Source organism: Brachyhypopomus gauderio, chromosome 13 (genome assembly GCF_052324685.1).
Source record: "Brachyhypopomus gauderio isolate BG-103 chromosome 13, BGAUD_0.2, whole genome shotgun sequence".
NCBI lineage: Eukaryota > Metazoa > Chordata > Actinopteri > Gymnotiformes > Hypopomidae > Brachyhypopomus > Brachyhypopomus gauderio.
In genome coordinates this window covers 2,730,136-2,749,758 of record NC_135223.1, presented here as the reverse complement: position 1 = coordinate 2,749,758, position 19,623 = coordinate 2,730,136, and the positions used below count along the sequence as shown (strand labels likewise).

General features: G+C 40.9%; 1 protein-coding gene and 1 long non-coding RNA gene across 6 annotated transcripts in view; one reads left to right on the top strand and one right to left on the bottom strand.

The window, feature by feature from the left end:
* Window positions 1–19,623, top strand: part of LOC143473331 (epidermal growth factor receptor) — a 40,710-nt gene that overhangs the window by 10,179 nt on the left and 10,908 nt on the right. For 2 of the 5 annotated variants that reach the window (XM_076970268.1, XM_076970272.1), the window contains exons 2-17: window positions 5,575–5,726; window positions 5,954–6,161; window positions 6,671–6,802; window positions 9,512–9,577; window positions 9,672–9,790; window positions 10,017–10,158; window positions 11,496–11,612; window positions 11,721–11,847; window positions 11,946–12,019; window positions 12,932–13,022; window positions 14,784–14,986; window positions 15,307–15,439; window positions 17,054–17,144; window positions 17,586–17,743; window positions 18,195–18,233; window positions 19,083–19,224. In XM_076970268.1, the coding sequence (XP_076826383.1) occupies window positions 5,575–5,726; window positions 5,954–6,161; window positions 6,671–6,802; window positions 9,512–9,577; window positions 9,672–9,790; window positions 10,017–10,158; window positions 11,496–11,612; window positions 11,721–11,847; window positions 11,946–12,019; window positions 12,932–13,022; window positions 14,784–14,986; window positions 15,307–15,439; window positions 17,054–17,144; window positions 17,586–17,743; window positions 18,195–18,233; window positions 19,083–19,224 (1,994 nt within the window). The other 3 variants (XM_076970270.1, XM_076970269.1, XM_076970271.1) reach the window with 3 other exon arrangements.
* Window positions 4,088–4,994, bottom strand: LOC143473333 (uncharacterized). The gene is made up of 2 exons (XR_013120507.1): window positions 4,760–4,994; window positions 4,088–4,466 (listed from the first exon to the last, which is right to left on the bottom strand). It is a non-coding gene; the product is annotated as an uncharacterized LOC143473333 (long non-coding RNA).

The following is a 19,623-nucleotide window of genomic DNA, read 5'->3' as shown; positions in this document are numbered from 1 at the left end:
GTTATTGAAGATAAGACTTTTAAAAAGCTTTTCTGTTAGGTTTACCACAATGTCTGTTTCAACTTGTAGTTGTCATTTAAAGTTCACTGGTTTATATACATAGAACATAGCCCCTTCTTATGAACACTGAGAAGAGCCCGGCTACTGTAGGCCAGCTCCTGTAGTTAGCCCAGTTGCTAATACAGCTGTGTTAATCGTTCTCAGTTAGAACTGTTGCCTATAGTAATAAAAAATTTAGCCTGTTACTAATTACTAATTATTTTAGTAATTTTCCCTAAAGTAATTTTGCCCTAAAGGTATTTTAGTGACTCTCATTCAGTGTACAACAGTTGATCCTAAAAATGAAATCAAGATACCTAATCAGTGTACTTGGTGAACAAGACACTGCATATATGTCTGTTTAAAGTAAATCATAATTGTCTTATCTTGAAGCCATTTGAGTTGACATAACTCATCATGTTTTACGGTATACATAAGAGTAATTTCACCAGGGATTACGCATTATACTTTTATACACAGATTAAGAGTTTTAATCAAGTGGCAAAAGGTAACCCTGTTCCAAACATATAGAGAGAATGTGGAAATAACTCTGATACATTTGTGCTAAAGTGGCAAACAGTGAGCCTTTACATGCACAAAATCCTGCTTAATGCCAATAATCAGGTCATGGTAATAATTCATGTAGTGTTTTGACACGCACAACAATATGGCAGTTAAGCAAAAAAAAAAAAAAAACTGTTTACATGGGATTGGTGAAGCAGGCTTCTTTTAAAATGGATCTGTATAGATTAAATGCAACTTAATGTGTTTAGAGTTGATTGTGTTTGCATTCCTTCATGACCTCTGCTAGGAGAATGTGGAGAATGCACTTACAAGAGCTCCTGGTCTTGTGCTGTTTGCGACTACGATATTAGTTCTGGGTTCTGGTTAGGCAGTCAGACATGTACACATTTAAGAATCATACAAATACATATAGTTTAGTTTTATAGTTTACTTTTTAGTTTTATAGTTTACTTTTAAGATTTTTCAGTTAAAGAAATTAGATTAAAAAAGGTATGAATCAGTCCAGCTGACAGGCTTGAATAGCCTGTAATGCTGCTGCATTATGTGTTTTTAATGCCATGATGAAATGAAACAACCTTTTTTCTTTTAAACTGATGATCTTGACTTAAATCTTCCCATACACATTAAAAAAAAGAAACAAAATGATATAAAGTGATATAAAAATCATTTATATTAATATTTTTATAGTATTAATGTACAATGTACAATTTATTTTTAATTATGAATTAATCATTTTTTTGTAAATATAAATTCACTACACTGTGTAATGATGCAAGTAAACAGGATGCCGAGCAGAGAGCATTTTTAACACAAAACTTTTATTACTGACGGTATTTACACAAACTCACGGGACTGCAGTCAAACATTGACTGACGAAGAACGCAGAGATCATGCACGCAAACACTAATACGAACATAAAGAAGGCACATGGGCAATACATGGTCTTAACCACACACACGCACGCACACACACGCACACATTGAGGAACACACAGATATAAACACACGCAGACAGAAATGAATGTATACACCAATGAGCCCAAGGGAGGAGTCAGGGGCGGACAGTGATAAACCCCGCCCACTGAGGGGCGCTTTCTCCTGGAGCGCCCAGTACCAGCAGTCCGACCTGAGAACCCCAACGAAGGGCAGAACCAGAGCGCAGAACTGTGGCAACTAGGACACGCCCAGGAGCTTCCTCCAATGGAGAGAGTATGCCAATGGACCAGCCTGTGACCGCCTCCCAGGGAAGACGGGATAAAGACAGGCACTTTATCAACAGGGGTACAAAGGGAAACAGAGGGATGGCCACATGTGGTGGCTGCATGTGCACCTGGTGGAACTCTTACTGGCCTTGGAGGAGTGCACGCTCATGGAGTGAGCACCCTTGCTGGTGGACCGTGCCCCGGTACGAGATGGAGGTGGCAGCAGCTTCCTCCATCTCTTGGTCCGATGGCAGTGGGGGACTCCCCTATCTCCACAATGCCCTCTTCCGATTATTCTGACTTCTCTAGGGAGGAAGTACCCCTCTGGGGTACCAGGGCTGCTCTAGGGAGGAAGTATCCCTCTGGAGTACCAGGGCTGCTCTAGAAAGGAAGTACCCCTCTGGAGTACTAGGGCTTCTCTAGGGAGGAAGTACCCCTCTGGAGTACCAGTGCTTCTCTAGGGAGGAAGTATTCCTCTGGAGTACCAGGGCTGCTCTAGGGAGGAAGTACCCCTCTGGAGTACCAGTGCTTCTCTAGGGAGGAAGTACCCCTCTGGAGTACCAGGGCTTCTCTAGGGAGGAAGTATTCCTCTGGAGTACCAGGGCTTCTCTAAGGAGGAAGTACCCCTCTGGAGTACCAGGGCTGTTCTAGGGAGGAAGTACCCCTCTGGAGTACCAGTGCTTCTCTAGGGAGGAAGTACCCCTCTGGAGTACCAGTGCTTCTCTAGGGAGGAAGTACCCCTCTGGAGTACCAGGGCTTCTCTAGGGAGGAAGTATTCCTCTGGAGTACCAGGGCTGTTCTAGGGAGGAAGTACCCCTCTGGAGTACCAGGGCTGCTCTAGGGAGGAGGTACCGCTCTGGAGTGCCAGGGCTGTTCTAGGGAGGAAGTATTCCTCTGGAGTACCAGGGCTGCTCTGGCTGCGGGAGGAGAGTTCAGTCCCATGGTAGCGAAATCTGCTACGAGCAGGGCTGGAGTCAAAGTCATTTTATTTATATAGCACTTTTTACAACACGTGTCACAAAGCAGCTTTACAAACGTTTGGGTCCAAATCCTTAATGAGCAAGACAAGGCTGACAGAGGCGAGGAAAAACTCCATAGGCAGTGATGAGGAAGAAACCAAGACCAAAGGGGAGGACCAAGACTCAAAAAGGAACCCATCCTCCACCGGGTCACCCAGCTAGTAGCAGTCCATATTTATAGTTTTATATTGCAGTCCCTCCAGGTTAATCTTACAAGGATCATGAGCATTTCAAGGTGGATATTAAAACTGCCAACTATGACTTGCCTAATGAGATGATGGCGCTATATTAGACAGGAAGTCCCAAAAATATCTGAGTAGGAACCCAGAGGGCAGTAAAGAGTAATTAACAAACAACTGCAATGCTTTCTTAGTTGAGGACAATTTGGACACAGTGAGAATGAGGTATTCAAAAGCATGAAACTTGAAGCCTGATTTTTGAGGCATGCCTACATTTGGGTCATATAGTGTGGCAACACCACCTCAGCGACCATTTGGGAGATGTGAACATAGCTATAGCATACTTAGCTATAGAACCAAATAGCCATTTGGCAGAGTACCAGGTTTCAGTAAGCAAAGCACGCATAGTTTATGGTCAATAATTATTCAATTAACAATTGGTGCTTTAGAGGGTCTTATATATAGCAATCCTAATTTCAGATTAAAATGATTCTCAGTAGTAACATGATTGAGATTACCATGAATTAAATTTTGTTCACAAATTGTGTACGATCTGTGCCTCCTGAGTGGCCAGTCTGCCCACTGCCAGACCTGGAATGCCTGGGGAAGTCTGGGTTGCTGAGGAGAACCCCTTTCTGGCCGGTTCTCCTCCCCAAATCAGTCCACCTTATCTGAAGTGCTCTCTCTTACTTGGCAGGGAGTGACAGGAGGGAGGGGATGGCACCTTCTTCCCTTCTTGCTGTGTTTTCCCATCGGCATCTTCTGAGGTCAGTCGATCTGTAACGATGCAAGGACACTGGATGCCAAGCAGAGAGCATTTTTAACACAAAACCTTTATTACTGACAATATGGTACTTAAACAAATTCACGGGACTGGACCTATACATCAACTGACAAAGACCACAGACAACACACACACTTAAATATATGAACATAAACAAGGCACAAGTGCAATACATGACTTTGACGAGACAAGAAGCAGGTGATATGAATAACATACAGTAGATGGACACATGCACACCAAAACACTCAGATATAAGCACATGCAGACACAAACAAGCCCGAGGCAGGAGTTGGGGCGGACCGTGACACACTGCCTTATGGAGTCAGAGCAGGTCATGCTGGAATGTGAGAAATGTTCCATTAATGTTCATCTCCGTCTTTCCTTCTGACCTTGTTTTTTTTTTATGAACTTGTTCAGTCACATCCTGTTGCCAAGGGTCCCCTCAGGGCATAGCAGAAGACTGCACTGCGCTTTCTTGTGGTGTTCCACATTTTTATGGCCTCTTGACAAGTCCAAAGATTTCCACCTCATTTTAAAACCTTACCTTTTATAACTCACATGTCCTCATGTTTGATTACAAACGATTGTTGTTATGCACCTCAGCAAGGTCTTGATCTGGAATGGGAAGGTCTTTGTGGGACTCCGGGCTCTCCGCAGTGGTGGATAGGAGGGGTGCAGCTGCGATGAGATGGCATTGTAGGTGGCATGACACCAGGAAACTGTGGGAACATAACCAGGGGAGACCAAGCGTGATGGGTTGGAAGTGAGAATGGAAAATATAAAAAGAAAACAGGTTAGAGAAAGACACAGGAAGAAACACGAGTCCATGGGACCTCCATCCAGGACCGTGCAGGAATGGATTTTATTCCCAGCCTTTTAGCATAGTTCTGGTTCTGGTTCTGGATTAGCATGAGATTGTCTGCAGCACTGAAGTGCACTAATGCTGTAGCAAGAGAGAAACAGGCATGGTGAGTAATCTTCTAAACGTTGGCATGGACAGATAACTACTCACCGCTGCTCTCCTGTTACGATAGTCGATTGGGAACGTTAGCACCGTGCAGCTGCATGGGCTCCTTTTGGGCAGCTGACGGTGCTGCTGGTAGACGGTGCAGACGAGGGCAGACGAGGAGGCGATTCCCTGCAGAGAGAGCACTGTTTCTCTTGCAGAAGATGGTTGCACATTATAGCGTATATGCATACCCTGCTGCAGATTTATGGCCCTGGCACTGGCGTAGAATAGCCTGGCCACAGACTCTACCAACTGACCCCATCCAGGGCTGGATGCATCATTTTCACTCAGCTCTGCATTCTGACTGAGTGGGCAGCACAAAAGAAGTGAGAGACGTAATAAAAGTAAAAGAGTAATTGTTGTCCATTGCCTCGAGCTAAGCAAAAATAGTAAAGCTGAATAGGTAGCTCAAATAAATAGCATAAGCACTCAAAGGCAGTATAAACCAATCAAGAGTTTCCAGAGCAGGGAGGCATTGTATCGTTAGCACACTGGAGACAGACGATGACCGCACGGCACTAGAGGTAGGAACCTGTGAGCTTAAATAGACTCACTTAAATAGGTGAATGAAATTAACTAATTAACAAGGGATAATGAGGTAGAAAGGGGTTGTGATGAGGTGGGCGTGTGAGTGACCAGCATCCTGTGATGGGTAGAAATCATAGTGTGCATAGTACACATAGTCATAAAACTGTTCTACTATATAGGCTAAACAATTTCTGAAGAGCATTTGTTGCACTTATTTTATTGTACTCTGATATCCAGATGTTTTAAAGAAATTGTTGTTGTGAGAGACTTCTTTTTATCCTTCCCAACAGTGTGCCAAGGAACATGGAACAAGCTAAATCTTCTGGGTGAGCCAAATGATCACTACGAGTCTTTGGTGAAGATGTACAGTAACTGCACTGTGGTCCTGCAGAACTTGGAGATCACCCATTTGCAAGAGTACCATGACCTCACTTTCCTTAGGGTGTGTCAGAGCTTTACTCTTGTGCAAAAGAAACATTTCATTTCAACATTTCAAACTCCCAGACTCCAGTGATAGCAAAACACAACTAGTTTGATAGATACTTTGGGAAAAAACACCAGATCAGATTAACAGGAAACTAAGAAAATAGAAATAATTATACATTATTATACTTTTATATTTAGAATGGTGTGACAGAAATGTTCCCTATTGCTGTGATATACTTTCAGAACATCGAAGAAGTTGGTGGGTATGTGCTCATAGCAGTCAATTACGTGGATGTAATACCCTTGGAAAACCTCCGTCTGATACGGGGACACACCCTTTATGAAAGCAAATTTGCCCTGACTGTGATCGCCAACTATGACAAAAACAGCTCTTCTATTAACCCCAACATCACCAGTGGATTGAGGAACCTTCCTCTACGGAGTTTAAGGGGTAAGGCATTACTTTGTGGTTCATGCAGGTGGCATAAAAGACATCTATCCTTCAACCATCCATCCCCTGTTACCTCCACACCACCTTCATGATTAGTAACACCTACTATGTATGTGCACTACCATGTATGTTAACTGGCTACTATGTTAGCAACACCCATCTTACAGGAGCATTTTATAGCTTGATAGACTGCAGTCAGGATACATCCAGATAGGTTTTCTTTCACTTTAGTGATATCTGTATAATAAGATATCTACTCACAAACTATTGGTCAACTCACAAAATTAAGATAGCATTATAGCAAAGAAAGCATAAAAACACATACAACCCCACTCATTTTATTAGAAGAATTTATTACTTAGGTGTTGATGTAAACCTTCAACCAGCTGTTGTCTTGTTGCCAGACACTGATTTGGGACAGAAAAGTGCAATGGCTAACTGTTGACATGCATAGATATGTGTAGTAGGTGATTGTTAAAATGTTAAATGTCTGTTTTTATCTTTCCTAGAGATTCTGAAAGGAGGAGTAAAGATCTCCCATAACCGCCAGCTTTGCAACATGGAGACAATTCAGTGGCAGGACATTGTGAACGAGAGGACTAGCACCATTGTGATGACATCAAGAGGCACTGACCTTCAGTGTAAGTCTATATTTCACTCTATAACACTCTTAAATATACAGTGTGAGAAGTGTATTGAAAGGTCTGAATTTTACACAATTCATAGGTTTTACATGACAGGCTGGCGGGTAAAACAATGTCACTAGACATTACCATGAGTAATAGTAAAGGAATAACACAGTAATCCCCCAAAACCCTGGGGTGTTCTATCGTTCTCTATCGTTTCTTGACATTTCTCAAAGCATATGGTAATGGCTCATCTAGACATGTTTAGATCTGTTTGGGTCTAGAGTTAGCTGGAGTCTGCACTTGCCCTTTATCCATGCAAAGAGTGGGCCGTGGGAGTGAGCGTCATGTGACAATATAGATCATTTGCAATATAGATCATTTGCACTATAGATCATTTGCAGCCTTCAAAGTTTTAAATTGAAACAATGTATGAAGCAGTAGAGCATGAAGCGGAATATTTTGGTCAGAAAATAAACGTATGTGCTATTCTTGAAAAAAACATATAATAATGTTTTTCTTAAAGTTGCATGTCTGTAAACTGCCTGTCTGTCACGGTGACAGCTCCAGACCCCTCCTTGTGGGCGTGTCATTACGTTGTCTGCGTGCCGTTATGTCCATGTTTGTAGTTCCGTGGTGCTCGTCTTTGTCTTGAGTTCGTGCCTGTGTGAGTGTCCGTCTCCCGAAGACCGGAGGGACTCCGCCGCCTTTCTCACCTGTGACTCCACGAGGGGTCGAGCCACTGCTAGCGCTCTGGCAGGCAGCCAGAAGGATTACGTGGCTGCCTGTGCCTGTTTGTCCGTCCCAGTGTTTCTCCCAACCCCCCTTTTCCCTTTTGTGCCCTTTAGGTTGAATGTGCCGGTGTGTGTGCTTGTTAACGTGCCTGTGTTTAATGTATTTTCCCGTCTTCCCAGGGAGGGTGTTTTAGAGCTGTTCGCGGCGGTTCCCACCATCGGGGGAGACGGCTCTCGGAGGCTCGTGGTTCCGAAGGCTCTGGACCTGCCCGTCGGTGTAGGTTCGGGGCTTTCCAGCTGTGCGGGACGCTCCGGGAGTAGCGAGCCCCTGGTGGGGGGTTCTGTCATGGTGACAGCTCCGGACCCCTCCTTGTGGTCGTGTCGTTACGTTGTCTGCATCTAGTTATGTCCATGTTTGTAGTTCCGTGGGTGTGGGTCGTTTGTGAGTGTGTTCGTTAGTCTCACCTGTGCCTTGTCTCGTGATCACGGGGGAATGTGTTATTCACCTATTTAATGTGCGTTCACGCAATATCTCGTGCTCGTCTTTGTCTTGAGTTCGTGCCTGCATGAGTGTCCGTGTGTGTGTGCTCACGTTATCGTGCTGAACTGCACTTGTGTCTACATTAAACGTTCTGTTTCACCGCAATTGTTTCGCCATGCCTGCCTTCTTCGCATCATCACACTGTAACATTAATTGATTCTGAAAAGTGAATAATGTTCTTTACAATCAATCGTTGTGCCCTTTCTGCTGACATCTACTGATGTGTACAAATGTTGAAATTATGATTTTACATCAATGAAAATATTTAACATTCTTAAAAATATGTCTTAATTATTTAAAAAAATATTAGAATGATTGTATAATGAGGGGGAGGCAGGATGCTGAGGTGTAGTGTTCACAATAAAAGTTTATTCAAAATAGCAACAACAGACACACGCTAGACTTTGACAAGACACGTAATCACACCGAACAGGGACTGGGCTTGGACAAAGACCAGCGACAAGCACAACACTGACATACATTAAATGCTGTTACAGAAATAAGACACAATGCAACACATAACAGGTGAAACGAGTGACACAGATGAACACACACACACACACACACACAGAACCTATTGCGCTTTGTTCTCCTCCTACCTAGCGCAGCGTGTTTATTGATGCAAAAGAAAACAACACCAGTCTTATGTCTTTTGATCTTTTATGAAAGCCACGATATTTCAGGAGATCTTACAGCACAGCGCAGTGTGCTCCTCTACCAGGGAGTAAACATTCGAAAGTTTAACATTCAAAGCCATTACTTATATCCTGTTTCTCCACCCAAAACATTAAACACTTGCTGCTTCTTTTGACACCATACATGTACCATAAATCACTTGCTGCATTTTTAATACTATATAGGCACTCCTTTTTCCCATTGGTCCACTTCAAGATGAGCTCGTTCTGTACTTTCCCGACCTGCTGTAACTGACTCGGGGTCCCAGACTTCCTCTCTGATACAGTTTCGCCCTCCTGCTCACAGACGCTACCTTCTAAGTTCCTGTTTTCTATAACCCCCCATCTCTGCATGTACTGTAATATGCTCAGTAACTCTTTTAAATGAAATGTGCCATATTTGTCAACTGTGATTTTTCACCACAATCAAAATTTGTCCTCCTCATTTACCCATCTGTGCAGTTAGAACACACACACATACACACACACATTCAGACTAGTGATTACTAGGGGGCTGTGGATCACACCTGGCACCCAGGGAGCAGTTGGGGTTAGGTGCCTTGCTCAAGGGCACCTAAGTCATGGCCTCAGGCCTGGGAATCAAACCCACAACCCTCCGGTCACAAGACCAGTTCTCTACCACAGGACCATGACTGTCCCGTGCAAACAGTTTACTGAACTTGTTTCATGATATAGTTCACTTCTGCTGACACTTGGCTACAGAACTTGAGTATCCATTTCAGTTGAGAAGAATGTTCAATGTCATCTTCTTTAGGTACGCAATGTCACAGAGATTGCAATGGATCATGTTGGGCACCAGGACCACAAAACTGCCAGATCTGTAACTATGATATTCCTTCACAAATATTGATACATTGCTATAATGTGTACCAATGATTTAAAGAATGATTTTGCTATTTTCCTTTTTCTCTCAGTGACTAGGCTGAACTGTGCTGAGCAATGTTCACACAGGTGCAGTGGTCCAAAGCCCATGGACTGCTGTAATGAGCACTGTGCTGTTGGCTGCACTGGACCCAGTCCCACAGACTGCCTGGTGAACATTCAATACCTTTCTGTCTCAACTCTTTAGTTATCACACACAGAGGCGGTTCTTGGGAGCAGTCAGAGTATCCTTGCCCTCCAGCCCCCCCCCCATTAAATTTGTATTTAATGTGCTACAAACAGCTACACTGAATTTATATTCTAAAATAAATGACCGCTTGCTGCAGACAGCTTAAGTACATAGGTTTATGATCATATTTGCTTTGGGAACTTTCAAGGCCTGCAGAGACTTCAACGATGATGGAACATGTAAAGATGCATGTCCACGGCTAATGTTATATAACCCAAACACTCACCAGCTTGAAGTAAACCCAAGGGGGAAATTCAGCTTCGGGGCCACCTGCGTAAAAAGCTGCCCTCGTAAGTGTTTTGCCAAAGTTATTAAAGGTTTTTTTACTTTAATATCCATTAGGCTGTAGGCTTGTCATAATCAGTGGAAATATGCTAATGATTTTGACTGGTAGTGTATATATAAATGCATGTGTGTGTGTATATACATATATACTTGTGCATCTCAATAAATTAGAATATCATCAAAAAGTTAATTTATTTCAGTAATTCAATGGACAGTGGATCTACACCAGCAGACGACATGGCACCCAAAACCATCACTGACTGTGGAAACTTCACACTAGACCTCAAGCAGATTGGATCGTGTGCTTCTCCACTCTTCCTCCAGACTCCGGGACCTTGACTTCCAAATTAAATGCAAAATTTACTTTAATCTGAAAACAACACCTTGGATCTTCACCTACTGGTGCAGGTCCACTGTGTTGTATCAAGACCAAAGTCAGCGCAGCCGTCCACCAGGACATTTTAGAGCACTTCATGCTTCCCTCTGCTGACAAGCTTTTTGGAGATCGAAAAATTTATTGTTCAAGCAGGACTTGGCACCTGTCCAAAAGTCCCAATACCTGGTTTATTAACCACAGCATCACTGTGCTTGATAGGCCAGCAAACTCGTCTGACCTAAACCCCATAGAGAATCTGTGTGGTATTGTCAAGAGGAAGATGAGAGACACAGACCCAACAATGGAGATGAGCTGAAGGCTCTTATCAAAGCAACCTGGGCTTCCATAACACCTCAGCAGTGCCACAGGCTTATCGCCTCCACGCTGCATTGATGCAGTAATTCATACAAAAGGAGCCCCGACCAAGTATTGAGGGCCTTTACTGTACATACTTTTCAGTAGGCCAACATTTCTGAATTAAAAAGAATTTTCAGTTGGTCTTATATAATATTCAAATTTTTCAGAGATAATGACTTTGGATTTCATTGGTTGTAAGCCATAATCATCAACATTAAACAAAAATAAACACTTGAAATCTATATAATATAATCTATATAATATATGCATTTCACCTTTTGTAATGAATCACTGACTGAAGTAATTTTGTTTTTGATGATATTCTAATTAATTAAGATGCACTTGTCACTTGTACTGTACATATATACTGTATATATATATACTTTGTGTATATGTGTATACTTTGTATATACTATATTACTGTATATACTCTGTGTGTGTGTGTGTGTGTGTGTGTGTGTGTGTGTGTGTGTGTGTGTGTGTGTGTGTGTGTGTGTGTGTGTGTATGTAGCGCTGGAATGGATCAATGGATAGAATGCTTGCACTGATCATCTTTTGGGCAACTGCAGGAGAATCTGTATTTACTTTGAGCTCTTCTACCTACTCCAGATAACTACATATTAACAGATCATGGGGCTTGTGTCCGTGCATGCACGGAAGACACACATGAAATAGAGGAGAATGGAACTCGAAAATGCAAAAGTTGCAGTGGACCCTGTCCAAAAGGTCAACTTGATTGTAACATTTAAATCTTGATTTTAACAATTCTTATAATTAATTCAACTATGTAGTTTGTGGTTGTCAATACTATGCAAATGTGGGCTTTTTGTGTAGTTTGCAATGGACTTGGGATGGGGGAGCTCGATGGTGTCATCTCAGTCAATGCAACTAACATTGAAACCTTCAAGAACTGCACAAAAATAAATGGACAGCTCTCAATAATAAAAACTACATTTAATGGGTAAGACAGTACAGGAGTCATTTATGTTTTCATTTTATATTGTTTCTTGATGATGATATAATTTCACCCAATTGAAATTAACAAAAGGTATTTTTTAGTGATCCCTATACAAATACACCTGCAATGGATCCTGCTAAACTGGACTATTTCAAAACAGTGAAGGAAATTACAGGTAAATGCTGTCCTGTCCTAATTTTGTGCTCAGTACTTAATACCTTCAGCAGATTTTCTAATAAATGTTAATATAGATTGCCTTATTTTGAACAATAATTTAATTTAGTTTTGAATATATGTAGTGAGTCATTTTGGCATCATCAGTTTTTGCATCTTCAGACTCATAGTTTAAAAAGCGTGAGAAGTGGTAAAACATAAATACACCTCTTTTTCATGACCATCAGTTAAAACATTTTGTAAAATTTTTTGGCTAAAGGTAGTGGTTGGCTAGAGTTAGCTCAAGTCTTGTTTATTGTAAGGTGTTCGGACTTTAGCCTGATAGACTTGGATGTCCACAATATTTAAAACTACAACGTATGCATTAAGAACAGTTGCAATCAATAACCAACAATATTACAATATAGCCAGAAACCGAAATCATAGATGTCAAATAATAGAAAAGAACATACATGGAGAATATAGAAAAGTCTATACATAACAATTCAGGAAGATTGCAAAAAAAAAAACACATGTGGTTTATGCAGCACTTTGAGCAGTTTGAAACGGAACCTCATCATAATACAAAGTTAGTATTAGGGTCATTAGGGTAACCTCATCATAATACCATGTGAGGGGCAAGATTAGTGTAATCTGAAGAATAGCAACTGCCCAACATGCTCAAAAAGGAAAACAAGATCTCTGAAGGTGTCTCATGCTCAATCACAGTGTCCGCACAAAGGAGTTTAATGGCATGGTGCTCCAGACAATATAGGAACGCTCAACCAAGTGGCCATATAGAGTGACCAATAAGGAGCGACCGTTTGCTGATACTTCAGTGTTCAAAAGGGCTCGTAAATGCTACTCTAAAATCTTTTTGTGCTTGGGCAGCAACATTGTTGGATCATTTATCGATGTCTTGGATCTTCCACAGGATTTCTAGTGATACAATCTTGGCCAGAAAACCTCACCTCACTGAGTCCATTTGAAAATCTTGAGATCATCAGAGGAAGAACCAAACTACAGTCAGTTCCTGTTTTCATTACATGTTTTATGCGGTGCAGATATTGCAATGTTAAGCAAGACAGAGATGTTACAGAAATTGTCTTGAGTGATTTCTAACAGTAGTCAGTTAGTGTTCTAAGGTATTACCTGGGTTTATGTCAATGATGCTGCATTTTCAATCAATACATGCTGTTAACTGTGTAGATCCATAACAAAGAGTTAACAATTAATATATCAGGTTTATGTTAAGAATGTTTTAGAAATGTTTTATTGCTGCTCTAAGTAATCAGAAGCATCAATGAATGAAGTCTTTTCTTAATCATTTGATTTTGAATTTTCCAAGGAAATCTAAATCTGTGTTACTTTGTGCTGCAAAATAGGTGTACAGTGTATTGTGTAAAGTCTATATAGGCTTTGCTTTCAACAGTCAGAAAGCTGCAATTATGCTTCTCTCCAAGTCTGAGCATGATCATGAGTATAATTTGTACACATAGCTGTGTGGTACAACTGAAACATCACTTGTAATGTTCACATTAATCAGTATTCTTCACAAACAAAATTCTATTGTATTGATCACCATCTTACACATTTCAGGGCATTTAGGTGAAATGATTGCTACTTGTAGAGTGATGAGTTAACATTAAAACAGGTGTTAGATTAGGGAGAGTCATAGTCATATTAACTAAAGGAAAACTTAGAGTGTCAATGCTAGGCTGCAATGAATTGTGGCAATTTTCACTTTCCATTTCTAAGTCTTTAGTTTCATTGTCATATTGATAGAAGACATAAAAATCTTCATTCCATCAGCACCCATAAATCAGGCGAAATTGCATCAGAATTGTCACCAGTAGGTTCATAGAATATGGCTGTATAACTCCAGTTTACTCCAATTTGCACACTTTTAGTCTAGTGGGCTAGTAGTCTATAACAGCAAACTATAAATCAAGCATGCTCATTAGAATATTAGGACCAATGAGGGAGGGTCCGAGTGGCCCATAAATGAATTTTGCAGCTCAATAACTAAGAGTGGTGTTTATTTTGCCTAGCTTCATATATTCCTTTAACATCACATATCTGGAGCACAAAAGAAAGGAAAAAGGAAAAGAGAAATCATAGAGGGGAAGATCATAGAGGGGGAAGAGATGATATGAAGAGGTGTTTTAAAAGAGAGAAGGGACAGCAGGTGAAGACTTCATGCCCTGGGCCCCAGCACGTCTGTCAACTGGCCTTATTAGGACCACACCCAGATCATTCTCAGCTAGCACCAGTGAACCAGTTTGGTTTGATCAAGCTTAAACAGTGTTTATTCATTGTTCTGTTTGCCATGCGACCCAACCAGAAGGAACTCCACTTCCTAGACTAGACTAGGTTCTAAGCAATAAAGCTTAAAAAGCTTACACTCAGATTAAAGTATAATGTACTTTTTTGAGCAGACATGTCTCAAATAAAACAACAATCTGTCAGAAAAATGAAAATTAGTACTGTAAATTTTGGAGGGTTTTGATCAAGAAATGGGATTTTACTTACGTTAGGCATAATTCACCTTACAATAGGCATTTTTCACCTTACATTAGATATATTTCACTTTTCAGGAGATTTTACGCCATGAACATGGTGAATATAGCAATATCAATATTCTGACAACAGTCTGCAGGTGTGAACGGGGGAATCCAGCAGCAGTGTCAGAAATGTGTGCTAGGTTTCAAATGTGAAAACCACTGCACTGTGTTCTTTTAATTCTATACTACAAACATGTTTCCTGTCTTTTCTCCCAAATATAGGGCCAAGGTTGGTTTTGGCGTCTTGAATATCCCCCATTTAGAGTACCTTGGCCTGCATTCTCTGAAGGAGATCAGCGATGGTGATGTGGTCATTAGGAACAACCCTCAGCTATGCTATGTCAATGGCAGATATTGGCAGAAGCTCTTCAGATCTGACAAACAGAAATTAGACATCAAAACTAACACACTTTCTAGTACCTGTGGTAAGGAATGATTAGGTGCATTCAGTGATCAGATGATCTGCAAGACAGGATAGAATTATATGTATTAAACAGATTGATGTTATACTGATTGGAAAGCTGAATGTAGCCATATGCTCTGAAAGGAGTTATTTAGTAAATGGATATTTCCAGCCATAATTTATATTGTTTGAAATTAACGAGATCGTAACAAAGCCAGTCCGTGACAAACATTACATTTCTTGTAAATGCATAAATATATCAAAATGAAACCAGGTAAGAATGTAATTACTAGTGCTTTCTAAGCTGTGTAATATCCCTGTGCTGTGGCGCTTTCTCACCAGAGCTGCAAAACCTAATCTGTAATGAGATGTGCACTGATGAAGGCTGCTGGGGCCCAGGACCTTCCATGTGCTTCAGCTGTCAGCATGTCAGGCGTAGGGGGCGCTGTGTAAGCGAGTGCAATCTGCTCAAAGGGTAAGTGCAGCAAAGCCAGACATGTTGCTGTCTAAATGAGGGTGCAATTATTACCATCCTTCATCTTTTATTGAGGTCTCGCTATGGGTGCACCTGTCCTCTGAGGCACCTTTTAAAATTTGCTTCAGTCCTTATTGTCATGACATATTAGCATTTTATACAGTGTTAGTAAGGGGTATTCAATTATTTTACATGATGGTAGGCTACAAATCCTATCCAAAAAACCTGAATACACATTTTCTAGAATGAATGCGAAAGCTAACATTACTAGCTGTCAGTCTGAGCCGGCCTGTAGCTCAAGGGAGGCGCCCGCACACACCTGCACACACTTGCACACACCCTCAGCCACTCCCTCGCTCCCAGTCAGGCACGTTGTTTTTCAAACCCACCCGCACCCGCCACCTTTTGTTGTGCTCTTCATTATGCAGTAAAGACGTGTCGCTGCTACACTCGCACTCTGCTCAGTCTTTACAAACACGTCTGACATTACTCTAGTGCTCTAAACTAGCGCTCTACACTAGCGTTATACACTAGCACTCTACATTAGTGCTCTAAACTAGCGCTCTACACTAGCGTTATACACTAGCACTCTACATTAGTGCTCTAAACTAGCACTCTACACTTGCGCTCTACATTAGCGTTATACACTAGTGCTCTACATTAGCGCTCTACACTAGCGTTATACACTAGCACTCTACATTAGTGCTCTAAACTAGCGCTCTACACTTGCGCTCTACATTAGCGTTATACACTAGCGCTCTACATTAGCGCTCTACACTAGCGTTATACACTTCAATTCTAAGAACAGATTAGAACGTTAAACAAAAAAGCTACCAATAGGATGGCAGTTGTGTAGCAACTATAGGAGGCCTGTAAAATAGGAGGAGTTGCCTTTGCCCATCGATGAGCTGTGTGAGGAAATAGTCTATAAAAATGTTCACATGGAAAGTCCAACATGTTTTTGACTGCATTCACAAATTTGTTTTTTTTTCATGCAATGTCAAATTATATAACTACAGTTATAGTTATGTGAGTACTTACCCAACTTTAAATGGGGTTGCTTACACTGTCCAAAGTAGAGTTGACTGTGCCTTTTTATAACAACATATCTACAACAAAAACGTCATTAATAATATTCGCCTTTTACTTGAATCAGCACACAACTCATGCAATCCTCACAAATCTGTGTATAAACTTGTCTGAACTACACAGCGTTTTTGACCTCAGTGCTTTATCCTTTGTGTATTTGCAGTGCGTTTTTTCATATGCATCACGGTGGTTCTTCCTGGCCACCATATATTTGATAATTCTCCCTGCATTGTCCGAAAAGTTATATATATATTTTAGTATATAACCGTCACCTTTATGCCATCCAGTTATGTTCCTGCAAGGAGTACCGGCAGTAATTGGTTACTTGTGATACAAATGATAACAAGGTGTTTTTTGAACATTAAATATGAAGTAGTCACATCTATGCCTAATACACAACTGCCAGCCATTTAATAGTTGGTTAAGAGATTAAAATATGGCTGGTAAGTAATTCAGAAATGTTTTTGTTTGTTTGAGACTAATCATTTGCAGTTTTCATAATCAATTTGTTGTGTATTCGTACAGAATTCCTCGTGAGTACATGTCAAACAACATGTGTTTGGAGTGTAACAAAGAGTGCAAGATACTTAATGGGACCCCAAGTTGTTCTGGACCAGTACGTGAATTTTTTATTTTATTTTATGGTTTTAGGCATTTATCATTGGTTAACGATTTAATTATTCTCAGGGAACAGTATTTAAAAAGTATGAAGAAAGAAAAGTCATTTATAAAACAATAACAGGGATTTGAATGTTATTACACAACATGAGGCAGCGTCACATTTTACCCTCACATAATCAAACATCAGTAAGGATGAATCTTTTTCTCTCTGAAGCCATGTGCATTTGATCTGGAGAAGACTGGAACATGTAAGAACATGTAACAGTAATTTCATTTTAGAAAATGCAATAAGTGTTCTGTTCTCTCCATCACATACTGGGAAGTACACAGTAAATCCATTATGAACTCTGAAAATAAGTATTCCTATAAAATAATTCAGATGATGCTAGCCACCACCTAATTATCTTCATTCCCCTCCCATCCCCACAATCTTCAGGGAGCTGATCAGTGTACCGAATGTGCCCACTTGAAGGACAGACTCACCTGTGTTTCCAGTTGTGTTCATGGTTTTGGCGCCTTCAGCGACAGACTTGTCTGGAGCTACCCTGACAAAAATAAACAATGTCAGCACTGCCACCCAAACTGCACTCAGGGGTAAGAAGGTGTTTACAATGAGGCAGAAGTCTAAAAATGTAAAAAAAAAATGTAAATGTCCCATATTTTGTCAATTGTGATTTTTACACTGCAATTGAAATTTAAACCCGCTTTTAACCCATCTGTGCAATCAGAACACACACACATACACACTAGTGATTACTAGGGGGCTGTGGATCACACGTGCCCAGAGCGGTGGGCAGCCCTAGCCCGGCGCCCGGGGAGCAGTTGGGGTTAGGTGCCTTGCTCAAGGGCACCTCAGTCATGACCTCAGGTCTGGGAATCAAACCCATGACCTTCCAGTCACAAGACCAGTTCCCTACCACCAGGCCATGACTGCCCCTAGATGTGGTCATTAGGGTGGACACTGTATCTTTGAAACATTCATCTTTAGATTTTTTTTGTGTTGCATTACAAGCCATGGTTGGTAAAACCGAGTCTCTCTGTTTAGGTGTAGTGGTCCTGGACTGGAGGCGTGTCATACACAAAGGTGCGTGAATCTCTAGCAGTGTGTGCTGATCACTGAGGAGAAGAAGGCCAAAACACTTAGATGTTCAGGCCTTGCAGTTTTTAGGATAATTTCTATGAAGCCTATCTTTAACACTGATGACCAGTTGTAATAACAGTAATTTAGGTCACACTGCACGAAATATTGCAAATATAGTTGCAAAGCACAATATATAGTAATCACAACTAAAAACTTAAGAACATGTAAAGCAATAATAAACCTGCCTAACAGAATAATATGATGTGCAGAGTCACATGAGGTTTGGAACTGAGCCAAACATATTTTACCACAGAAACTAATCAGTTCATAAAATGAAATGTGATGAAAAGATGAATGACTAGTATTTGATGCCTCTTAATGCTCCAGTAAACAACTACTCTTAACTTTGACAATAGCATTAGAGCAAGTAGCAACTTTAAATCGTTAAAGAAAGCGCAAAGTCTTTCTCAGTCGTTGTTTCAGTAGCAGCAGGAAATGCTAAATAGCAGTGAGGAAATGCTAAAAATTGTAAATGTTCATAAATGTTCTAGCAGCACTGAATGTATTATATTAAGGGTATGATAAAGGATATGTAATTGGCTATATGTTAATTGTTTATCACTGTGTGCTTGTGATTAGTGTTATTTTCACATGTTATTGTTATTAAATGTGTAGTTCACCATCTGAACTTGTGCATAGCATTATGTCTATTGGTAGTGTCATAGTTGGTCTGTGTTTACAAATTCATGGGTTTGTGTGGGTTGCTGTCTGTAGATGTTTGGTAAAGAGTCAATTTTAGGCCCTTTGTTTTTGTTGTAACTTCATGTTGATTGTAAGACGTGTGATCTTCAGCTCGCAGACGTCCCTGGTTGCGTCGGGCGTAATAGGAGGCCTTCTGCTCGCCATGATGCTTTTCCTCTTCATCTTCATTCTGTTGCGCCGAAGACGCATCCGTAGAAAAAGGACCTTACGGCGCCTCCTGCAGGAGAGAGAGGTACTACGTGCTTATATAATGATAACTTTTTAGGGAGTTACAGGTAGACATTATTGATTTAGTTTATGGCACACGTGGCATGCATCACCAAGATTTGGACTTAAATCCATGGATTTTTGTTTTGAGGTTGTGATTAGTTTGACATTCACTATATAGATTATATATAGATATTTATTCTGGCCTACATGCATTTGAGACTGCTGTTGGAATCATTTTTGAGAAATGTAAAGGTATCGTTTTAATACACAGGTAATTTGTGATTTGCGTCCACATAGACATGTGACATCTGCTACCTTAAGTATTAGTGTTTCCTAAGTACTGTGATGTCCGGAGGATGCAGACACAACGACGAATAATGCGGTGAAACATAGAATTTTAATGTGGCACAAAGTGAATCTG